The 17482-nt window shown below is 41.2% G+C and overlaps 1 protein-coding gene across 6 annotated transcripts in view; it reads left to right on the top strand.

The window, feature by feature from the left end:
- Window positions 1-17482, top strand: part of mon2 (MON2 homolog, regulator of endosome-to-Golgi trafficking) — a 135276-nt gene that overhangs the window by 39759 nt on the left and 78035 nt on the right. For all 6 annotated transcript variants that reach the window (XM_067999377.1, XM_067999375.1, XM_067999376.1 and 3 more), the window contains exons 2-5: window positions 1688-1751; window positions 5583-5710; window positions 8709-8840; window positions 15924-16053. In XM_067999377.1, the coding sequence (XP_067855478.1) occupies window positions 1688-1751; window positions 5583-5710; window positions 8709-8840; window positions 15924-16053 (454 nt within the window). The remainder of the gene's footprint in view (window positions 1-1687; window positions 1752-5582; window positions 5711-8708; window positions 8841-15923; window positions 16054-17482) is intronic.

The following is a 17482-nucleotide window of genomic DNA, read 5'->3' as shown; positions in this document are numbered from 1 at the left end:
CACAGGGATCTGTCTTGGGGCCTCAATTATTCACAATATTTATTAACGACTTAGATGAAGGCATAGAAAGTCTCAGATCTAAGTTTGCCGATGACACAAAGATTGGTGGCATTGTAAGCAGTGTAGATGAAAACTTAAAATTACAAAGGGATATTGATAGATTAGATGAATGAGCAAAACTGTGGCAAATGGAATTCAATGTAGGCAAATGTGAGGTCATCCACTTTGGATCAAAAAAGGATAGAACAGGGTACTTTCTAAATGGTAATAAGTTAAAAACAGCGGATGTCCAAAGGGACTTAGGGGTACAGGTACATAGATGATTGAAGTGTCATGAACAGGTGCAGAAAATAATCAAGAAGGCTAATGGAATGCTGGCCTTTATATCTGGAGGACTAGAATACAAGGGGGCAGAAGTTATACTGCAGCTATACAAAACCCTGGTTAGACCGCACCTGGAGTACTGTGAGCAGTTCTGGACACCGCACCTTCGGAAGGACATATTGACCTTGGAGGGAGTGCAGCGTAGGTTTACTAGAATGATACCTGGACTTCAAGTGTTAAGTTACGAGAAGAGATTGCACAAATTGGGGTTGTATTCTCTAAAGTTTAGAAGGTTAAGGAGTGATCTCATCGAAGTTTACAAGATATTAAGGGGAACAGATAGGGTGGATAGAGAGAAACTATTTCCGCTGGTTGGTGATTCTAGAAGTAGGGGGCACAGTCTAAAAATTAGAGCCAGAACTTTCAGGAGCGAGATTAGAAAACATTTCTACACACAAAGGGTGGTAGAAGTTTGGAACTCTCTTCTGCAAACGGCAATTGATACTAGCTCAATTGCTAAATTTAGATCTGAAATAGATAGATTTTTGGCAACCAAAGGTATTAAGGGATATGAAGTTGGATCACAGATCAGCCATGATCTTATCAAATGGCGGAGCAGGCACGAGGGTCTGAATGGCCTACTCCTGGTCCTATGTTCCTATGAAATATTGCTATGGGATCTTTTGCATGCACCCAAGAGGGCACACTGGGCATCGGTTTAACATCTCATCCAAATGACAGAGTTTAAACACGTTTCTGTATTGAGGCAGCGATTCTGTTCAGGAATTGCAGGGTCTATATGCATCAGCTGAAGAGGCCTTGGAGGGAGGGAGGTGGAGTATCTGGGCAGAACAAAGCATCCATCTGCCCAGTGCTGACGTCCCTGACCGTCAGGAATGGGATTTCTTTGCAGCACCTTGCCACGGCATTCACTGTCCACAGGGCTCTGGGATGAAAGGGAAAGATGAACCCCTCTTTCTGTTCGTTGCACTTCAATTGATTTCGAATGATGTATTTTCTTAATTTACATTGTTGTTATATGCCTGCCCATTTTTGTTGGACTCGTAATAGGCCAGTCCCTAAAACTACTGGGATTTGCGATGGGACTCAAAGTGGGGGTAGAACCTTGGAGGATCCAGATTTTGCTTCCCCCCCACCCCCCCCACCCCCCCACCCCACTAACATTACCCTTCCCAGCCTCAGGAATTTCAGAGCCATTAATTTCCAATAAACTCCTCTGATAGTTGTGATAGTGTTTGAAACTCGTTGCATGAATATTGCAACACAAAATACATGGATCATCTGAAATGGTTTTACTAATAGCTACCTATTTTAATATTTCTGTCTTGTCTGATTTTACTAGGCTGCTGAATCAGGAATTGTGAAGATTAAAACTATAGCAGTTCGAAGCACGGATATTTTGGCAGGTAAGAAACTTGGCCTTTACAAAAGCATTTTTGCTAAAAGTTTGTAGCCCTAGACAGCAGTGATTGAGCTTGAGGGGCAGCTGGACTCACTGCAGAGCAGAAGGGAGATTGAATGTTTCCTGGATCGTATGTTCCAGGAGGTGGTCACCCCGCGGTCACAGAGTTCAGGATAGCAAGTGGGTGACCATCCAAAAGGGTAGGAAGAGGAATTACACTCAAACCAGTCCAGTGAGGGTGACGACACCTCGAAGGAGTGCAGTCCTGAGCATGGCACCATGAAGCAAAGGACTGCACAGGGGGCACAGTGAAGTGTAGAAATGCAGTAGTCATAGTCGATTCGATAGTCGGGGACAGACAGACGTTTCTGTGACCGCCGACGTGAGTCCCGAGTGATATGTTGCCTCCCTGGTGCCAGGGTAAAGGACATCATGGAGAGGGTGCAGGGCATTCTGCGGGGGGAAGGGGAACAACCAGCAATCGTGGTCCACGTGGGTACCGACGACACTGGGGAAAAAAAAGACATGAGGTCCTGCGATCAGAGTTTCAAAAGCTAGGGAGGAAGTTAAAAAGCAGGACCTCAACGTTGATAATCTCTGGATTATTCCCAGTGCCACGAGCTAGTGATTATAGGATTAGAATAAGACAAGGTTTAAGATGCGTTTACACACATGCACTCTAAACCTATGAAGCGTGGTAAATAAGGTCGGTGAGCTGCAGGCGCAAATAGCCACATGGGAATATGATGTGGTGGCGATAACGGAGACCTAGTTCAAAAAAGGGCAGGATTGGGTACTAAATATTTCTGGATACAAGGTGGTCAGGAAAGATAGGGGAGGAAAAAAAGGAGGGGGCGGGTGGCAGTATTGATTAATGAGAATATTGAAGTGCTGGAGAGAGTGGATGTCCTCTTGGGGTCAAGGACAGAATCGATTTGGTTAGAGTTAAGAAACAATAGAGGCGCCATTACACTACTGGGTCTATTCTATAGGCCACCAATTAGTGGGAAGCATATAGAGGAGCAAGAACTTTTGAGCAGTGATAATGGGGGACTTCAACCTTCCTAATATCGACTGGGGTAAGTAATAGTGTAAAGGGCAAAGAGAGGGAGGAATTTCTAAAGTACGTTCAGGAGAACTTTCTAGATCAGTACTTTTCTGGCCCAACGAGGAATGAGGCATTGCTGGATCTAGTTCTGGGAAATGAAATGGGCCAAGTGGAGCAAGAGTCAGTGGGGGAAAATTTAAGGAACAGCGATAATAGTATCATAAGGTTTAGATTAGTTATGGAAAAGGACAGTGAACAGTCTAGAGTAAAAATACTTAATTGGAGGAGGGCCAATTTCAGTGGGTTGAGAACAGATCTGGCCTGGGTAAATTGGAATCAAAGATTGGCAGGCAAAACTGTAATCGAATAATGGGCACCCTTTAAAGAGGAGATGGCTCGAGTACAGTCTAGGTACATTCCCACGAGGGGGAAAGGTAGGGCAACCTAAGCCAGAGCTCCCTGGATGATGAAAAATATAGAGTAAGATGAAGCAGGGAAAGGGGGCGTATGACAGATTTCAGGTTGATAATACAAGTGAGAACCAGGCTGAATATAGAAAGTACAGAGGAGAAGTGAAAAGGGAAATAAGAGGGACAAAGAGAGAGTATGAGAATAGACTGGCAGCCAAGATAAAAGGGAATCCAAAAGTCTTCTATAGGCATATGAATAGTAAATGGGTATTAAGAGGAGGGTTGGGGCCGATTAGGGACCAAAAAGAAGATCTACGTGTGGTGGCAGAGGGCGTGGCCGAGGTACTAAATGAGTACTTTGCATCTAGATTTACCAAGGAAGAAGATGCTGCCAAAGTCACAGTGAAAGGGGAGGTAGTTGAGATACTAGATGGGGTGAAAATTGATAGAGGAGGTACTACAAAGGCTGGATATGCTTAAAGTAGATAAGTCAGCTGGTCTGGATGGGATGCATCCTAGGTTGCTGAGGATGGAAATTGCGGAGGTGCTGGCCATAATCTTCCAATCCTTCTTAGATATTGCGGTGGTGCCAGAGGACTGGAGAATTGCAAATGTTACACCCTTGTTCAAAAAAGGGTGTAAGGATAAACCCAGCAACTATAGGCCAGTCAGTTTAACGTTGGTGGTGGGGAAGCTCTTAGAAACGATAATCTGGGACAAAATTAACAGTCACTTGGACAATTGTGGATTAATAAAGGAAAGCCAGCATGGATTTGTTAAAGGCAAATCATGTTTAACCAACTTGATTGAGTTTTTTGATGAGGTACCAGAGAAGGTTGATATTGTGTATATGGACTTTCAAAAGGTGTTTGATAAAGTGCCACATAATAGGCTTGTCAGCAAAATTGAAGCCCATGGAATAAAAGTGGCAGTGGCAGCATGGATATGAAATTGGCTAAGTGATAGGAAACAGAGTCGTGGTGAATGGTTGTTTTGCGGACTGAAGGAAGGTATACAGTAGAGTTCCCCAGGGGTCGGTACTAGGACTGCTGTTTTTTTATATATATATTAATGACTTGGACTTGAGTGTACAGGGCACAATTTCAAAATTTGCAGATGACACAAAACTTGGAAGTGTAATAAACAGTGAGGAGGATAGTAATAGACTTCAAGAGGCCATTGATAGGCTGGTGGAATGGGTGGAAACATGGCAGATTAAATTTAATGCAGAGAAGTGTGAAGTGATATATTTTGGCAGGAAGAATGAGGAGAGGCAATATAAACTAAAAGGTACAATTCTAAATGGGGTGCAGAAAGAGAGAGACCTGGAGGTATATGTGCACAAATCTTTGAAGGTGGCAGGATAGGTTGAGAACGCAGTTAAAAAAACATACTGGATCCTGGGCTTTATAAATGGAGGCATAAGAGTACAAAAGCAAGGAAGTTATGTTGAACTTTATAAAACACTGGTTCTGCCACAACTGGAGTATTGTGTCCAATTCTGGGCACTGCAATTTAGGAAGGATGTGAAGGCCTTGGAGAGAGTGCAGAAAAGATTTACTAGAATGGTTCCAGGGATGAGGGACTTCAGTTACCTGGAGAATCAGGGGTTGTTCTTCTTAGAGCAGAGTAGGTTGAGAGGAGATTTGATAGAAGTGATCAAAATCATGACTCGTTTAGATAAAGTAACTAAAGAGAAACTGTTCCCAATGGCGGAAGGGTCGAGAACCAGAAGACACAGATTTAAGGTGATTGGCAAAAGAACCAAAGGCGACGTGAGGAAAAACTTTTACACAGCGAGTAGTTATGATCTGGAATGCAATGCCTGAAAAAGGTGGTGGAAGCAGATTGAGTCGTGGCTTTCCAAAAGAAATTGGATAAATGTATTTGAAGTGAAAAAATTTGCAGCGCTCCAGGGGGGAAGAGCCGGGGAATGGGACTAACTGGATTGCTGTTACAAATTGCCGGCACAGGCTCGATGGGCCGAATGGCCTCCTTCTGTGCTGTAATGATTCTATGAAAGCAAGCAGGCAATGGTATGGAACTAGTTCTTCTGATATATAAATGAGGCACTGGAGAGTCCGGTGTGTTCGGACAAACCAGCTAGAATCTTAGCCCGTGAACAGTTTCTATAAGCACATCATCACAGTATAGATTTAAAATGGAATTTGAGAAGTTGTAAATAAAGTGAGCTACTGCTTATTACAGGTGTTTCTGTTGAAGTGCAATTGTTGACTCAGTTGTAACGAATGTAACTGATGTAGTTAGGATTTATAATACAGTCTGGACAGTCAATCCAACTCTAAATTAATGTTCATAAACTTCATAACTACAAACTTCTTTGAGTGACGTTCTTTTTGAATGATTCTGTTATCAGCCTTGAAAGAAAACAGCTCTGAAGTTATCCAGCCACTACTCATGGGATGTGGAACCAAGGAACCCAAGATTACCCAATTATGCTTGTCAGCAATTCAGAGGCTCATGTCTCATGAAGTGGTTTCTGAGGTATGCAGAAAATCAACTGTAGAAATAATTTGATGTTTAAATGGAGGTTGTTGGTTTATTGTTGCATTTGGTGGCTAGAGTCATTTTATGGTAACTCTTTGGCAACTTGTTTATATGGCATTTAAAAATAAGAAGTGCTGAAATTTCTTTGGGTCAGCTTGGGTGTCTGACTAGCGGAAACCCATCATTGGTGGGTGTCGGTGTTTGTGCTCCACACTAGTCTCCTCCCACCGTACTTCATCTCGTCCTATCATCATATCCTTCAATTCTTTTCTTCCTCCTGTACTTATTTAGTATCCCCTTAAATGCATCTATGCTATTCACCTCAACTACTCCCATGCGATAGTGAGTTCCACTCTTGAGTGAAGAAGTTTCTCCTGAATTCCTTATTGGATTTATTCATGACTATCTTATATTTATAGCCCCTAGTTTTGGGTACCCCACAAGTGGAAACCTGTTCAGTCTTTCACATAAGCTGTTTCCAGTCAAGTGATACGGACTGCCCACACTTATAGAGCGAAGGGTATGAGAGGGGACCGTGGATTAAAGAGAGGGGTGCAAGTTAGTTCGGACCAAGGCTTCTACCCTTGCAGATCACATAAATTAAGCCAGGCTGGCTAATGAGTACTGTGAACCAGCCTGACTCCGTTTTTGGATTAACAACCCTGCCTTAGAGGAGTGATTTCAGACATCCCATCTTGCCCTTCACCGCACTGCCTCCCACCCCCTGCACCCCCCCCCCCCCCCCCGACCCCCCCAAACAAGGAAGATAGTCACTAGATAGCAATTAGATAACTGAAAGCATGAGCTTGATCCTTCAGACAGCTGGACCCTTCAGATTTCCTTCTGAGCACCATGGTGAGCGGCACAACTCACTATAAAATGCTTGGAGTGTGTTGCCACCATTCTCCTGGCCACAGCATTACATATAATTTACAGCACAGAAACAGAACATTTGGCCCAACAGGTCCATACTGGTGTTTATGCTTCAAATGAGCCTCCTCCTTCCCTACTTCATACCTTATGAGCATATCCTTCTATTCCTTTCTCCCTCAGGTGTTTATCTAGCTTCCCCTTAAATGCATCTATGCTATTCGTCTCAACTACTCCTTGTGGTAGCGAGTTCCGCATTCTTACCACTCCATGGATAAACAAGTTTCTTCTGAATTCCCTATTGGATTTATTAGTGACTATCTTATATTTATGGCCCCTAGTTCTGGTCTCCCTCTCCTCCCCCCCCCACTCCCTCCCAAACATGTTTTTTGAACACATCTGATAGTCTGTCACCCTCAAAATGCAGGAATAGGATGCTGCTGATGGAACACTATCGATCTAAACGTGTGTGTGTGTGTGTGTGTGTGTGTGTCTGCATGTGTATATACACACCACTTGAGCATGTTATCTGAATCCCTCAGAATTTCATGTGCTCAACTGCACTCATACTTATCTCCAACCAAACATTACAAGATCACAAGATAATTGTGGATGAGGAAGGCTCATCTTAGTTCATCCATTCACAAAAACTCTACTGTCCCCCCCCCCCCCCCCCAAAATGTCAACTGTTTACCTCTGTGCAACACAACCAAGGTAGACATTTGATAAATGTTTGCATCCCTGGCCTCCAGGTAATGTAGCTGATGAGGATACTGAGGATTGGAATGAAGCAGCCATCATTTCAAACCTCAATCTCATCAGTTACATAATAGGCGTCTGTGTACACTTTGAGGGTAGGCGAATAACATTACTAAATGGTGGGAGGGCGACTAATTCGTCTTTATAATATTTCTTACATATATGTCTATCCGTCAGTATTCCTCTATCGTTAGTTAAATCTCTTTTTTTCCTCTTATGTTGCTGATTTTGGATTCTTAGTTCTGTTTTTCTAATTTTTGTTACTCGCCAATCGAGTAATCAAATCCTTTCTTCCAAAACACATTCCACAAAAAAATTCTAATCAGAGCAAAGAAAGAGTCTTCAGGTTACAACTACCATGACACTCACCATCCAGACTCAGACTGAAAGGAAAGCTTTTGAAAAATATTTGAAAAAGATAATTTTAAAAGGACATGGGGAAAGGGCATGGGAATGAGACTAAATGGGTACCTTTTTCAGAGAGCCAGCACAGTCATGTTGGGCTGCATTGCCTCTTTCTGTTCTGTAATAATCTGTGCTTCTGCAAGCCTTTGACTTTATTTCAGAAGCCTGCACCTGAAGATACTCTCCATGTGCTGCACTCCCAGGCTTATTTTTCTTTCTTTTGTAAACAAAATTTCTCCCCAACCCCAAGCCCCACTACCTACCCACCATAAACCTCAAGCCCCTCACTCCAAGCCTCAGCTCTGACCCCCCCCCCCCCCCCCCGGCCAGACTTGCCATCCCCATACTTGAACCTTCCAGACACACAGTTCAACTTTTTCCTCAGCCTACTTGCAACACTGCAGAAGATACATTAGTGCACTCAAAATGTGTTCCCAAACCCTTTGGGCAGAATCTAGCCTGAACCAACCCAGCTTGTGGGTGGAATCACCAGCAGATGGTCGTATGTCATCCCTGGCTGACAGTGGGTTCAAGTGTGTCTGTGAATGGATCTGCAGGTTAGCTCATACGGTATACCAGAAGCAGCACAGCCATCGAATTATATAATCTAAGTAAGGGGAGCATTTATTTCTTAATTTTTATCCCTGAACAGTGTTGTAATATTTCACTGACCAGTCTATCTGCTGTATCCACTATTACAGATTTCTGCCAGTATAGAGGTCCAGTTTTAACATTCTAAATTTTGCAGACTGTTCTTTTTATACATTGTCATAATTTCTTGTAAGTTATATATTCCACATTTTATGAACAATATGGAAAAGGTGAAAAGTACAAAACAGAAGGTGCTATAAAGCTTCTCTAATACAATTTTGAACCCTTTTACAGCCATTTTATCTCTGACCGTATTCTTTTGCTGAAAAGTTGTATTCGGCTACTCACTGGTTGGTATACGTTTTGACAGGGTGCTGCTGGGAATATCATTAACATGCTGTGGCAGTTGATGGAAAACGGACTGGAGGAACTCAAGCTGCTTCAAACGGTCCTTGTCCTTTTGACGACTAACACTGTGGTGCACGATGATTCCCTTGCTAAGGTAAGGCTTATAAAGAAAGTATCACACACACTTCAGCAGCACTCCGAAGAGTGCTTAATCATTTTTAATATTATCAAGTGATCAGACCTAAATACACCGGAACTAAAATCTTTGATATTGTTTGATATTAAAGTGCAGTGCATTGATATCTTTAGTCATAGCATATTCTTCTGCCTCTTGCGCATCCCTGATTTTAATCACTCCATCATTCTTCAGCTGTCTAGGCCCTAAGCTTTGGAATTCCCTCCCTAAACCTCTCCGCCTCTCTCCTCCTTTAAGTCGATCCTTAAAACCTATCTCTTTGACCAAGCTTTTAGTCACCTGTCCTAATATCATCTTATGTGGCTCGGTGTCAAATTTTGTTTGATAACGCTCCTGTGAAGCGTCTAAGGACGTTTCACTATGTTAAAGGTGCTATATAAATGTAAGTTGTCCTTGTTATCATGTTTGATTATAACCTTTGCAATTCAACTCATTTGAGTTCTCCTTGAGAGGTTTGACCGAAGAAACTCTTAATTTCCAAAGATCAACTATATGACGGTTTAATTATTAAGATACTGCATTTTATTTAGAGATAAAACTTGAATTTGGGAGCCAAATTTTTCAATATCCATATTGGTATGTGAGACCCAGTGTGTTGAAACTGGGGCGGTTTTTTTTTGAAGAGGAAGGAAGAAGAATTTGCCTTAACTGGAGGCAAAAGCAGGTGGAAGTTGGAAAACGTTCACCAGTTTACAAGTGAAAGTAATTCCATATGTGATCCTCACTTGAGAAGTTCTCGACCCAGAAAATGACAAGCCACAGTGATATTTACAAAAGGAAAGGTTGTGCCTTTTCGCCAGCAAATGTTTTGTGTCCTGCAATATAGCTTCTTTGTTTTCCCATTATCTCCTGGATTACCAGAAATGAAATCGGCATACCCGTGGGGGCTTCAAAGAGGAAGTTTGTAGTGTTTCTTTCCTCATTATGTTAGTGTAAAAGTCCTATTGCTGCTTTTTGGTGTCAACTTGCCATTTAAGATCGACCACTTGCCAAAACTGCTGTGGAACAATGATCCTTTTTTAAGTTTGCGTGTCATGAAGTGACAGATTGGCGACAAAGATCTCGTGATCCCACGTTTGCCTCGACTGTAGGCTGAAGTATGTGGAACTTGGGACAGTGCCCATCAGTTCATAACTGAAAATAACTCCACATGTGATCCTCACCTGGGAAGTTATTGACTCAGCATGGTGAGATACAGTTGACACTTGCAAGGGCTAAGGTTGTGTACTTTTGGTTTTAGATGTTCTCTGATTTGACAGATCATCTATCAGGTATGACACGTGCTGGGTAAAGCAAATTTCTGCTACTAGGTGTGTCGCTTGATCACCCAAGCAAACATTCTCAAGGTCCTGGGGACTCTGTTTTGCTGACAATCAGATCATGTCCAGTGACAGCAAAGGTTCCACGTTACCTTGTGCTGTCTTTGGATAGTAATAATTTCAATCAACTAGTTCCCTGATGAAGCGACTCTCCTGTGTACGACTATAATTGTGTGCCATTTTAGACAGTGCTATGGATTCGCCATTACTGCTGTAGAATCAGAGCTACCTTTTTCTTTGGTTTGACATCATATAGCAGCTATGATATTTATTTGTGAAGTTGGTATTCTAAATTAATCATGAGGATCAATCTTATAAGCAATGTAAACGAACAGCAAAAACAAATGTGATCGATTCACCCCACTCTATGAAGATTGGGATAAAATAAGGAAAAACTACCCAAGAGATCTTTCCCCCAGGATTGGGCTACTTTGCATTGTCACCAGAGCAGTTATGAAGGGAAGAATACCCAAAATGGTGAATGTCCATGAAGCCACAAAATCAGCGACACTTTCATATGTGTTAAGATGTATTTTTCCCCCAATAGTCTGTAGGCGAGTTCTTTGACGTACTTCTATTTTTCTTCTCTTTTATTATTTCTAAAGATCAGACTAATATTCATATATTTTCTTAAAAGAAAACTTGAATGCAAGTTAATCAAACTTAGCAAGAAATTTGTACCCTGAGAAATTTGTTTTAATATGATTGTCTCCATTCTGTATTTGTCAAGTAGGTACACGGGATTACTAGTTTTCATGAACAATTTGTAACTGGGTTAGGTGATGGTGGTTTTTGCATCCTTTGTGTGTAAATGCAAATGGTATTTAACATTTTTTGACTGTTGACATTGTGCAGGCAGTATATTTTTTTTATTTCTGCAAATCATTTAAGGTAGGAACCTCAACCCCCCTACTGCAGGATATATTATTGTAATAAACAGATTTGGGAATGGAAGTGAAGAAAATTTTTCCTTGATATATAGAATAGGCTACCAGCAAAAGCAGTTGAGTCTTACAGGATAAACTCCTTCTAAAAAGGAGCTGAATAAGGACCTTGTTGAAAATGGGACTGGTGGTTATAGGAGTAGGTGTAGACTGAGATTACTATGGGATACAATGGTTCCTGTCTTGCTGGAGAAGATGGAAATGTTCGCATGGAATGTAGCAGGCAGGGTGGAGATGTGAAGAGTGGAAATTCTGTATTTCATGATATAACTTTTGGGATTCATGGAGTATTCATGCAGAACATTGCCTCAAGGGATTAAGAGCGCATTAAGAATCTGAGACTGGTAGCTACAGAAATGGTTCCAGCTAGGTGATGCCTTTTTAGCTTGCTCTAGCTCCAAGCTAAACTGTCTCAGCCAACGTACTTATTTTCATACAACGATTGTCACTAAATGTTTCAGACCACAGGTGGGAACATCCACACTCCCAAACAACTGTGTAAGTTTATACAGTGCCCATGAACTGAGCCATCTTTAATTCTGATTTGATACTGCACGAGAGTCATATCCCATTGGCCTGAAGCCAATTGTGTGATCAAGCATTCCATGTTCTAATCCCTCTGCACAAATATTTTTTTTCTAACTTTGCCCTTTATTTCTCTAGTCATGTTAAACCTGAGTGTATGACCAACTTGCCAAACAATGGAAACAATCTTTCACTATTTACCCTCTTAAAATCCTTCAGAATTTTGAAAATCTCCCTTACATCCCCCCACCCCCCTTAACCTTCTCTGTGACAGTGGAGGGGGGAAAAAAATCAATTTTTAAAGCCTTTTTTTATAACTAATCTCTGATTCCTACTAACATTCTAGTGAATCTTTGCTGTCCCTTTTGGTTGACTCTACTATCCTTCCAAAAATGGGGTGCCCAGAATTGCATGCAGTAGTCCAACTGAGGCCTAACTAATGTTTTATACAAATTCTACATAACTTCCTTGCTTTTATATTCATTGCTTCCAAATATAAACTCCATAATCTCATTTGTCTTTGTTATAGCCTTTTCTATCCACATTCTCAACCTAATATTTGCAAAAGAAAATTATAGCAGTAGCTGCAGCTCATTGGAACTCTGCCAAAGAAAAAGGAAGAGAAATTAACTAATAGAAAGTTTACTATTTTTTATAAAATGATTTCCTTTTTGTTTTCTGCCCCATCCTGATAGAGGTGGGGGAAAGAAAGGGGATTGAAATTTTTAAATGATATTGACTACTGTACTTGAGAGAACTTAATATTCACCTTAATATAGGTGCTGTACTAGGTTTTTTTTGATGATTTTACTCATCACTTATGTTTCTCTCCCTTCCCCAACACCTTGCATCATTCCCTGTCTGAGGGGGTAAGTATTCTGTAACAAAATGCCAAGCGATAACAACAGCTTGCATTTATATAATGCCTTTAGAGTAGAACAAGGGACTTCACAGAGGTGTAATCAGACAAAAATGAACACCGAGCCAGAGAAGGGATAGGAATGGGGTTGAATAGGAGACCAAGGTTGGGAACAGTCTCGTTCAAAGTGGAACAGTGGCTAGGGAGGTGGTTGGAATCGGTAACAAGGGTAGTTGTGGCGGGAGCTGAAGAGGATGGCTTCAGTCTTAATGTTTAACTGGAGGAAATTGTGGCTCATCCAAGACTGGATGTTGGACAGGCAGTCCGAAGAGACAGAGGCAATGGAAGAATTAAGAGAGCTGGTGGAGATGGTAGAACTCGGTGTTTTCAGCATACATGTGGAAGCTGACTCCATGTCTTTGGATGATGATGCCATGGTGCAGCTTGTAAATGAGGAATTAGAGGGGGCCAAGGATAGATCTTGGGGTAATGTTGTGGCGATAAGAAAAGAAGCCATTGCTGGAGATGCTCTGGCTACAATTGGATAGGTAAGAGTGGAACCAGGAGAGGACAGTCCCGCTCAGCTAGTCAACGGGGGAGAGGCGTTGGAGGAGGATTGTGTGGTCACTGTGTCAAAGGCTGCAGAGGTCGAGAAGCAAAAATGCATCATGGACGCAATCACAGAGGATGTAATTTGTGACTTTGATTAGGGTTGCTTCAGTGCTGTGGCAGGGGTGAAGCCCTGGTTGGGGTAAACATGGAGTTGCAGGAAAGATGGATTTGGGAGGCGACAACACATTCAAAAACTTTGGAGAGGAAAGGGAGGTTGGAGATGGGGCAGTAGTTTGCAATGACAGAGGGGTCAAGGATAGATTTTTTTGTTGAGGAAGGTGATAGTAGTTTTGAAAGGAAGGGGAAAGTACCTGAAGTGGGGGCAACCATCTGCAATGTCAGGTAGGATGGGGGGGGGTCAGGAAGGGAAGTTGGACGATAAGCAGTTTGGTGAGAATGTGGTCAAGGGAGCAGGAGGTGGGTCTCATGGGCAAGATAAGCTGGCAGAGGGCATGAGGGGAGGTAGGAGAGAAACTAGAGAAAGACATTGGTTCAGGGCTAGGGCAGGGGGAAGCTTTGTCATGTTGAGCAAAGGGATGGGGAGACGCAACAGATGCAGCTGAACGGGTAGTCTCAATCTTAGTGACTAAACAGTCACTGAGCTTCTTGCTCATTAGTGGAGTTGAGGGTGGAGGGGACAAAGGAGAGGGGTTTCAGGAGACAATTGGTGGTAGACAAAAGAAGTTGGGGGTTATCTTTGCTTTCCAAGGTGATCCTGGAGTAGTGGGCGACTTTGGCAGAGAAGAGTGAGGCCCGACGGTGCTTGATATGGTCCAGCCAGATGCACAAGAATGTCTCAAATCTTTTCCCCTGGGGAAGTACTATGTTTCTGCTAATCATCACACCAAGCAGCATGGCAGAGATCAGGAAGTCACTGATGAACCACAGACATGCCCAGTCTCCTGCATTAGTACACCATTACATGATGCCATTGGTTGATCTCTTCACCGGACTTAGAACCATATTCATACGTCTGTTCTCTTCACATGGGTTCTTTTGAAAATGGTAGGTACTACTTGCAAGTTTGTAGGAAAAGATGTTGTAACTTCAAAAGTCATTGTGGGTTTTAACCATACTTGACAAATAATTTCCTTTTCTCATCCCTTGAAAGCTTACAAGGAGCTTATGGCACTGGAATGTGTGTTAATGAAAGTTCAGACTAAAACAGTAGCTTGAAAAATGTTACTGGCTTGTCACTAAATTAGAATAGGGGCGCATTTGCAATATTAGTTCCTTTCATTAAATTTTTATTAATAATATTTGTGTTGTCATCAAGGTGAGGGATGTTGGTGCTGGGGAATGGAACTGTTCCCATTTCAGGCACCTGGTGTCAGCATCAAGCACTCCCAGGTCAGGTATAGTGTAATCTAAAGCTTCTTCTACTCTACACACTAATAGTCTTCCTCAGCTTCAAACTCCTGCATCAGTGTGACATCTTTTTTCCATTTCCCACACTAATCATTGGCCTCTCTGGATGGCAAGTTAGGGACAGCTTTTTGTTCTGTAGGCCAAGCCCACAAGTTCACTGCACACAGGACTCTTGTAGCCAGCAGACAGATCACTCTTTCATCTCATTATTTGGAGCTAGATTTGAACGTAAATCTGAAAGCTGAAATGCTAGTGTCTAATCTCATTTTTTACGAATTGAATGAGCTGAAGGCTGCATATATTATATACCCCTAAAAAGGCCAGAGATAAAGATATCATTAGATTTTAAATAAACTGACATCATTGGTATATATGGATTTAAGCTTCTAATGTGTTAAATTTACACTGTCATTACGTTTTAATTAAATGAACACTTTTGTTTATTCTGTGTGTTTGCATATAATGTATTCCTTCTGCAGTAATTTTGACTACATTTTGAGCGATCTTCATAATCCTCTCTATACACATGTTTTCTCTGTGGAGTGTTTGGGAATTTTTCATTATTCATTGTCCTCTATCTGCTATTGGACCAATTAAATTTGTTGGAAGTTGATTTCCATCTTCTCTTCCTCCCCAGTCTATGCTGTCCAATAAACCTGCTCATTAATAATTTTAATAGCAAATGTAGCTCTGCCTGCCCACTTCTGTAAACTTGCCAAAATGAAAGCTGAAGAAGTACACACAAGAAATCAGTCATCGTCTGAAAAAAGAAAGCTACCATGACACTTTAGGTGTTCTGATGAAGGGTCATACTTGATGCATCTTTCTCTTTCAGATACTGACTCATCGGTACATTTCTTGCATTTTCTGTTTATTTTTCAGATTTCTAGCATTTGTGGTCTTCCCTTTTTAATCCAGTGGCTCTGAACTGTCAATTATAATTGCTCAGTCCATAAGTATTTTGGGTTTGCTGGTTCTTTTTAATGTTTTTTTTTAAACCTAATCTAGTTTCCATTTATCCTTTCAATACATAAGCCTCTTAGTAAGTCCACTCACCTAAACATTAGCCAGTAGAAACTTGTTCGCAATTTTTTGTTTGTTGTAAATAAGACAAGTTAACACGCGAGCAGTCTTCAGATACAGAATGCCCTTTTAAACTTTACAAATAAATTTTCTGTCATTCACCATCAGCAAAAATTATCTTCTATAAATTCCTGATTTTAAATAGTATTTTGAGAATTCCTGCAATAATGAGCATTCTTAAATGCCACCTATGTTGAAATTTGAATATCAAATCTTTTGATTGTCTGCCAGTAATGTCACTATTTAATGTAATAATTTTTATATATTTGGTACAGATCAGATTAACTTTTCCTCTGTACACTCAAAAGCTTCTTTTTCCAATTTCTTTCAGGCAATTGTACTCTGCTTTCGGCTACACTTTACCAAAGACAACATCACCAATAACACAGCAGCAGCTACCGTGCGGCAAGTGGTTACAGTTGTCTTTGAACGAATGGATGCTGAAGATGAACAACATAAAGGTGAGTTGAAGTATTTATACATTATAAATACACGCACCATGTATTTGGGCTTTGCAGCGCAAGGTTTCTTGCATGAAAAATACTCAAATTAGATACGAGAATGGAAATGGTGAACATCTGAATCAGCAGGACTGTGCACTCCTGTTGGATGATTACAAAATGGTTGCCACATATTTCCTACATATAAAATGGATGCTGTTGGTTGGTCGTATGTCTCCAAGGACGTTGCTGGTAAACTACAAACAGCACAGGCCATGAAAAGGAAATTTAACCTCACTGTTAGAATTAAGTTGAACAATTCCAAAGTTATTGATCACAGTATACAAAGTCAAAATATAGATAAATGTGTGAATTACAAGTTGCAGCATACTGTCGGGAAAGATGCATGGCAAGTGTAATCTTCTGGTGGAGTATCGGTAGAGCTTTTTTCACTTAACATTTATTCACTAGCAGTTGTACCTTATTTAACATTGCTCACATTAACCTTAAGTTTTAGTCTTCCTTGTGTTTAATCATTCAAGGTACTCCAGAGAAGAAGGTTTGCAAAAACTTGAGAGTCTCCTTAATATCTAGAAATTCCTAAGGCCCAAAATTTAATTCAAACCTTACATGCAGAAGTTAATTAAATTTTATACCCTCAACTAGCCAATCTTCATATAAATGGGGTGAAGTTTGGGAAGTTACCATGCCCAGAAAAGACACAGTGCTAGCCATTGAATCCTGCATTCCATATCTTCAGCACTGAGCACAAATAGTATGAGTATACTGTTCTCCTGCAATCAAGCACAATTTTTGACTTTAAGAAACATTGATTCCAAGGGAAGGCAGGGAAACACAGTTGCTTGGAGTATTTATTTAATTGCGGTCCTTTACCAATGTACTGTGTCTACCAACGTTTTTGTACAACTGACATGTACCATGTTACCATAGGAGAAATTTGCTGCTTAGCTCTCCCATTGGGGCTCGTAAACAGATGTAACATCTTGAACAGCCAATCAGAATTCTGAAACGTACTTGCATTGGCTGGTGATCAGTTATGTAGCACGATTTTGAATGTGACCAGAATTCATGAGCTGTGGAACTGCAATGTAAAACTAAATCTGTAACTAACACTTTAACATGTGCTGTCAGAGTTCCAAATTGGTTAGGATTTCAAATTATAGCTAACTAATAACTCTTCCTTTTTGTAATGGGGGCACACTGAAATTGTTGGTGAAAAGTAGGGCCAGGCTTTCTCGACCATTTCCACTATTGTCCAGATTTACCAATGAGCTTCTCTGCTTGTTTCTCCCATCATGGCTTAAATGTGATTACAATGCCAAGAATGTAAATGAAAGAGACCTTGGAGAAGTCTTTCTTGCCAAGTTATTGATTTGATTGTCTGAGCACTGAAGGTATTTTTTGGGCACTATCCAATTCTTTTGATTGT

Source organism: Heptranchias perlo, chromosome 18 (genome assembly GCF_035084215.1).
Source record: "Heptranchias perlo isolate sHepPer1 chromosome 18, sHepPer1.hap1, whole genome shotgun sequence".
Taxonomy (NCBI): Eukaryota; Metazoa; Chordata; class Chondrichthyes; order Hexanchiformes; family Hexanchidae; genus Heptranchias; species Heptranchias perlo.
Note: the sequence above shows the minus strand (reverse complement) of the source record. Positions and strands in the feature narration are given on the sequence as shown.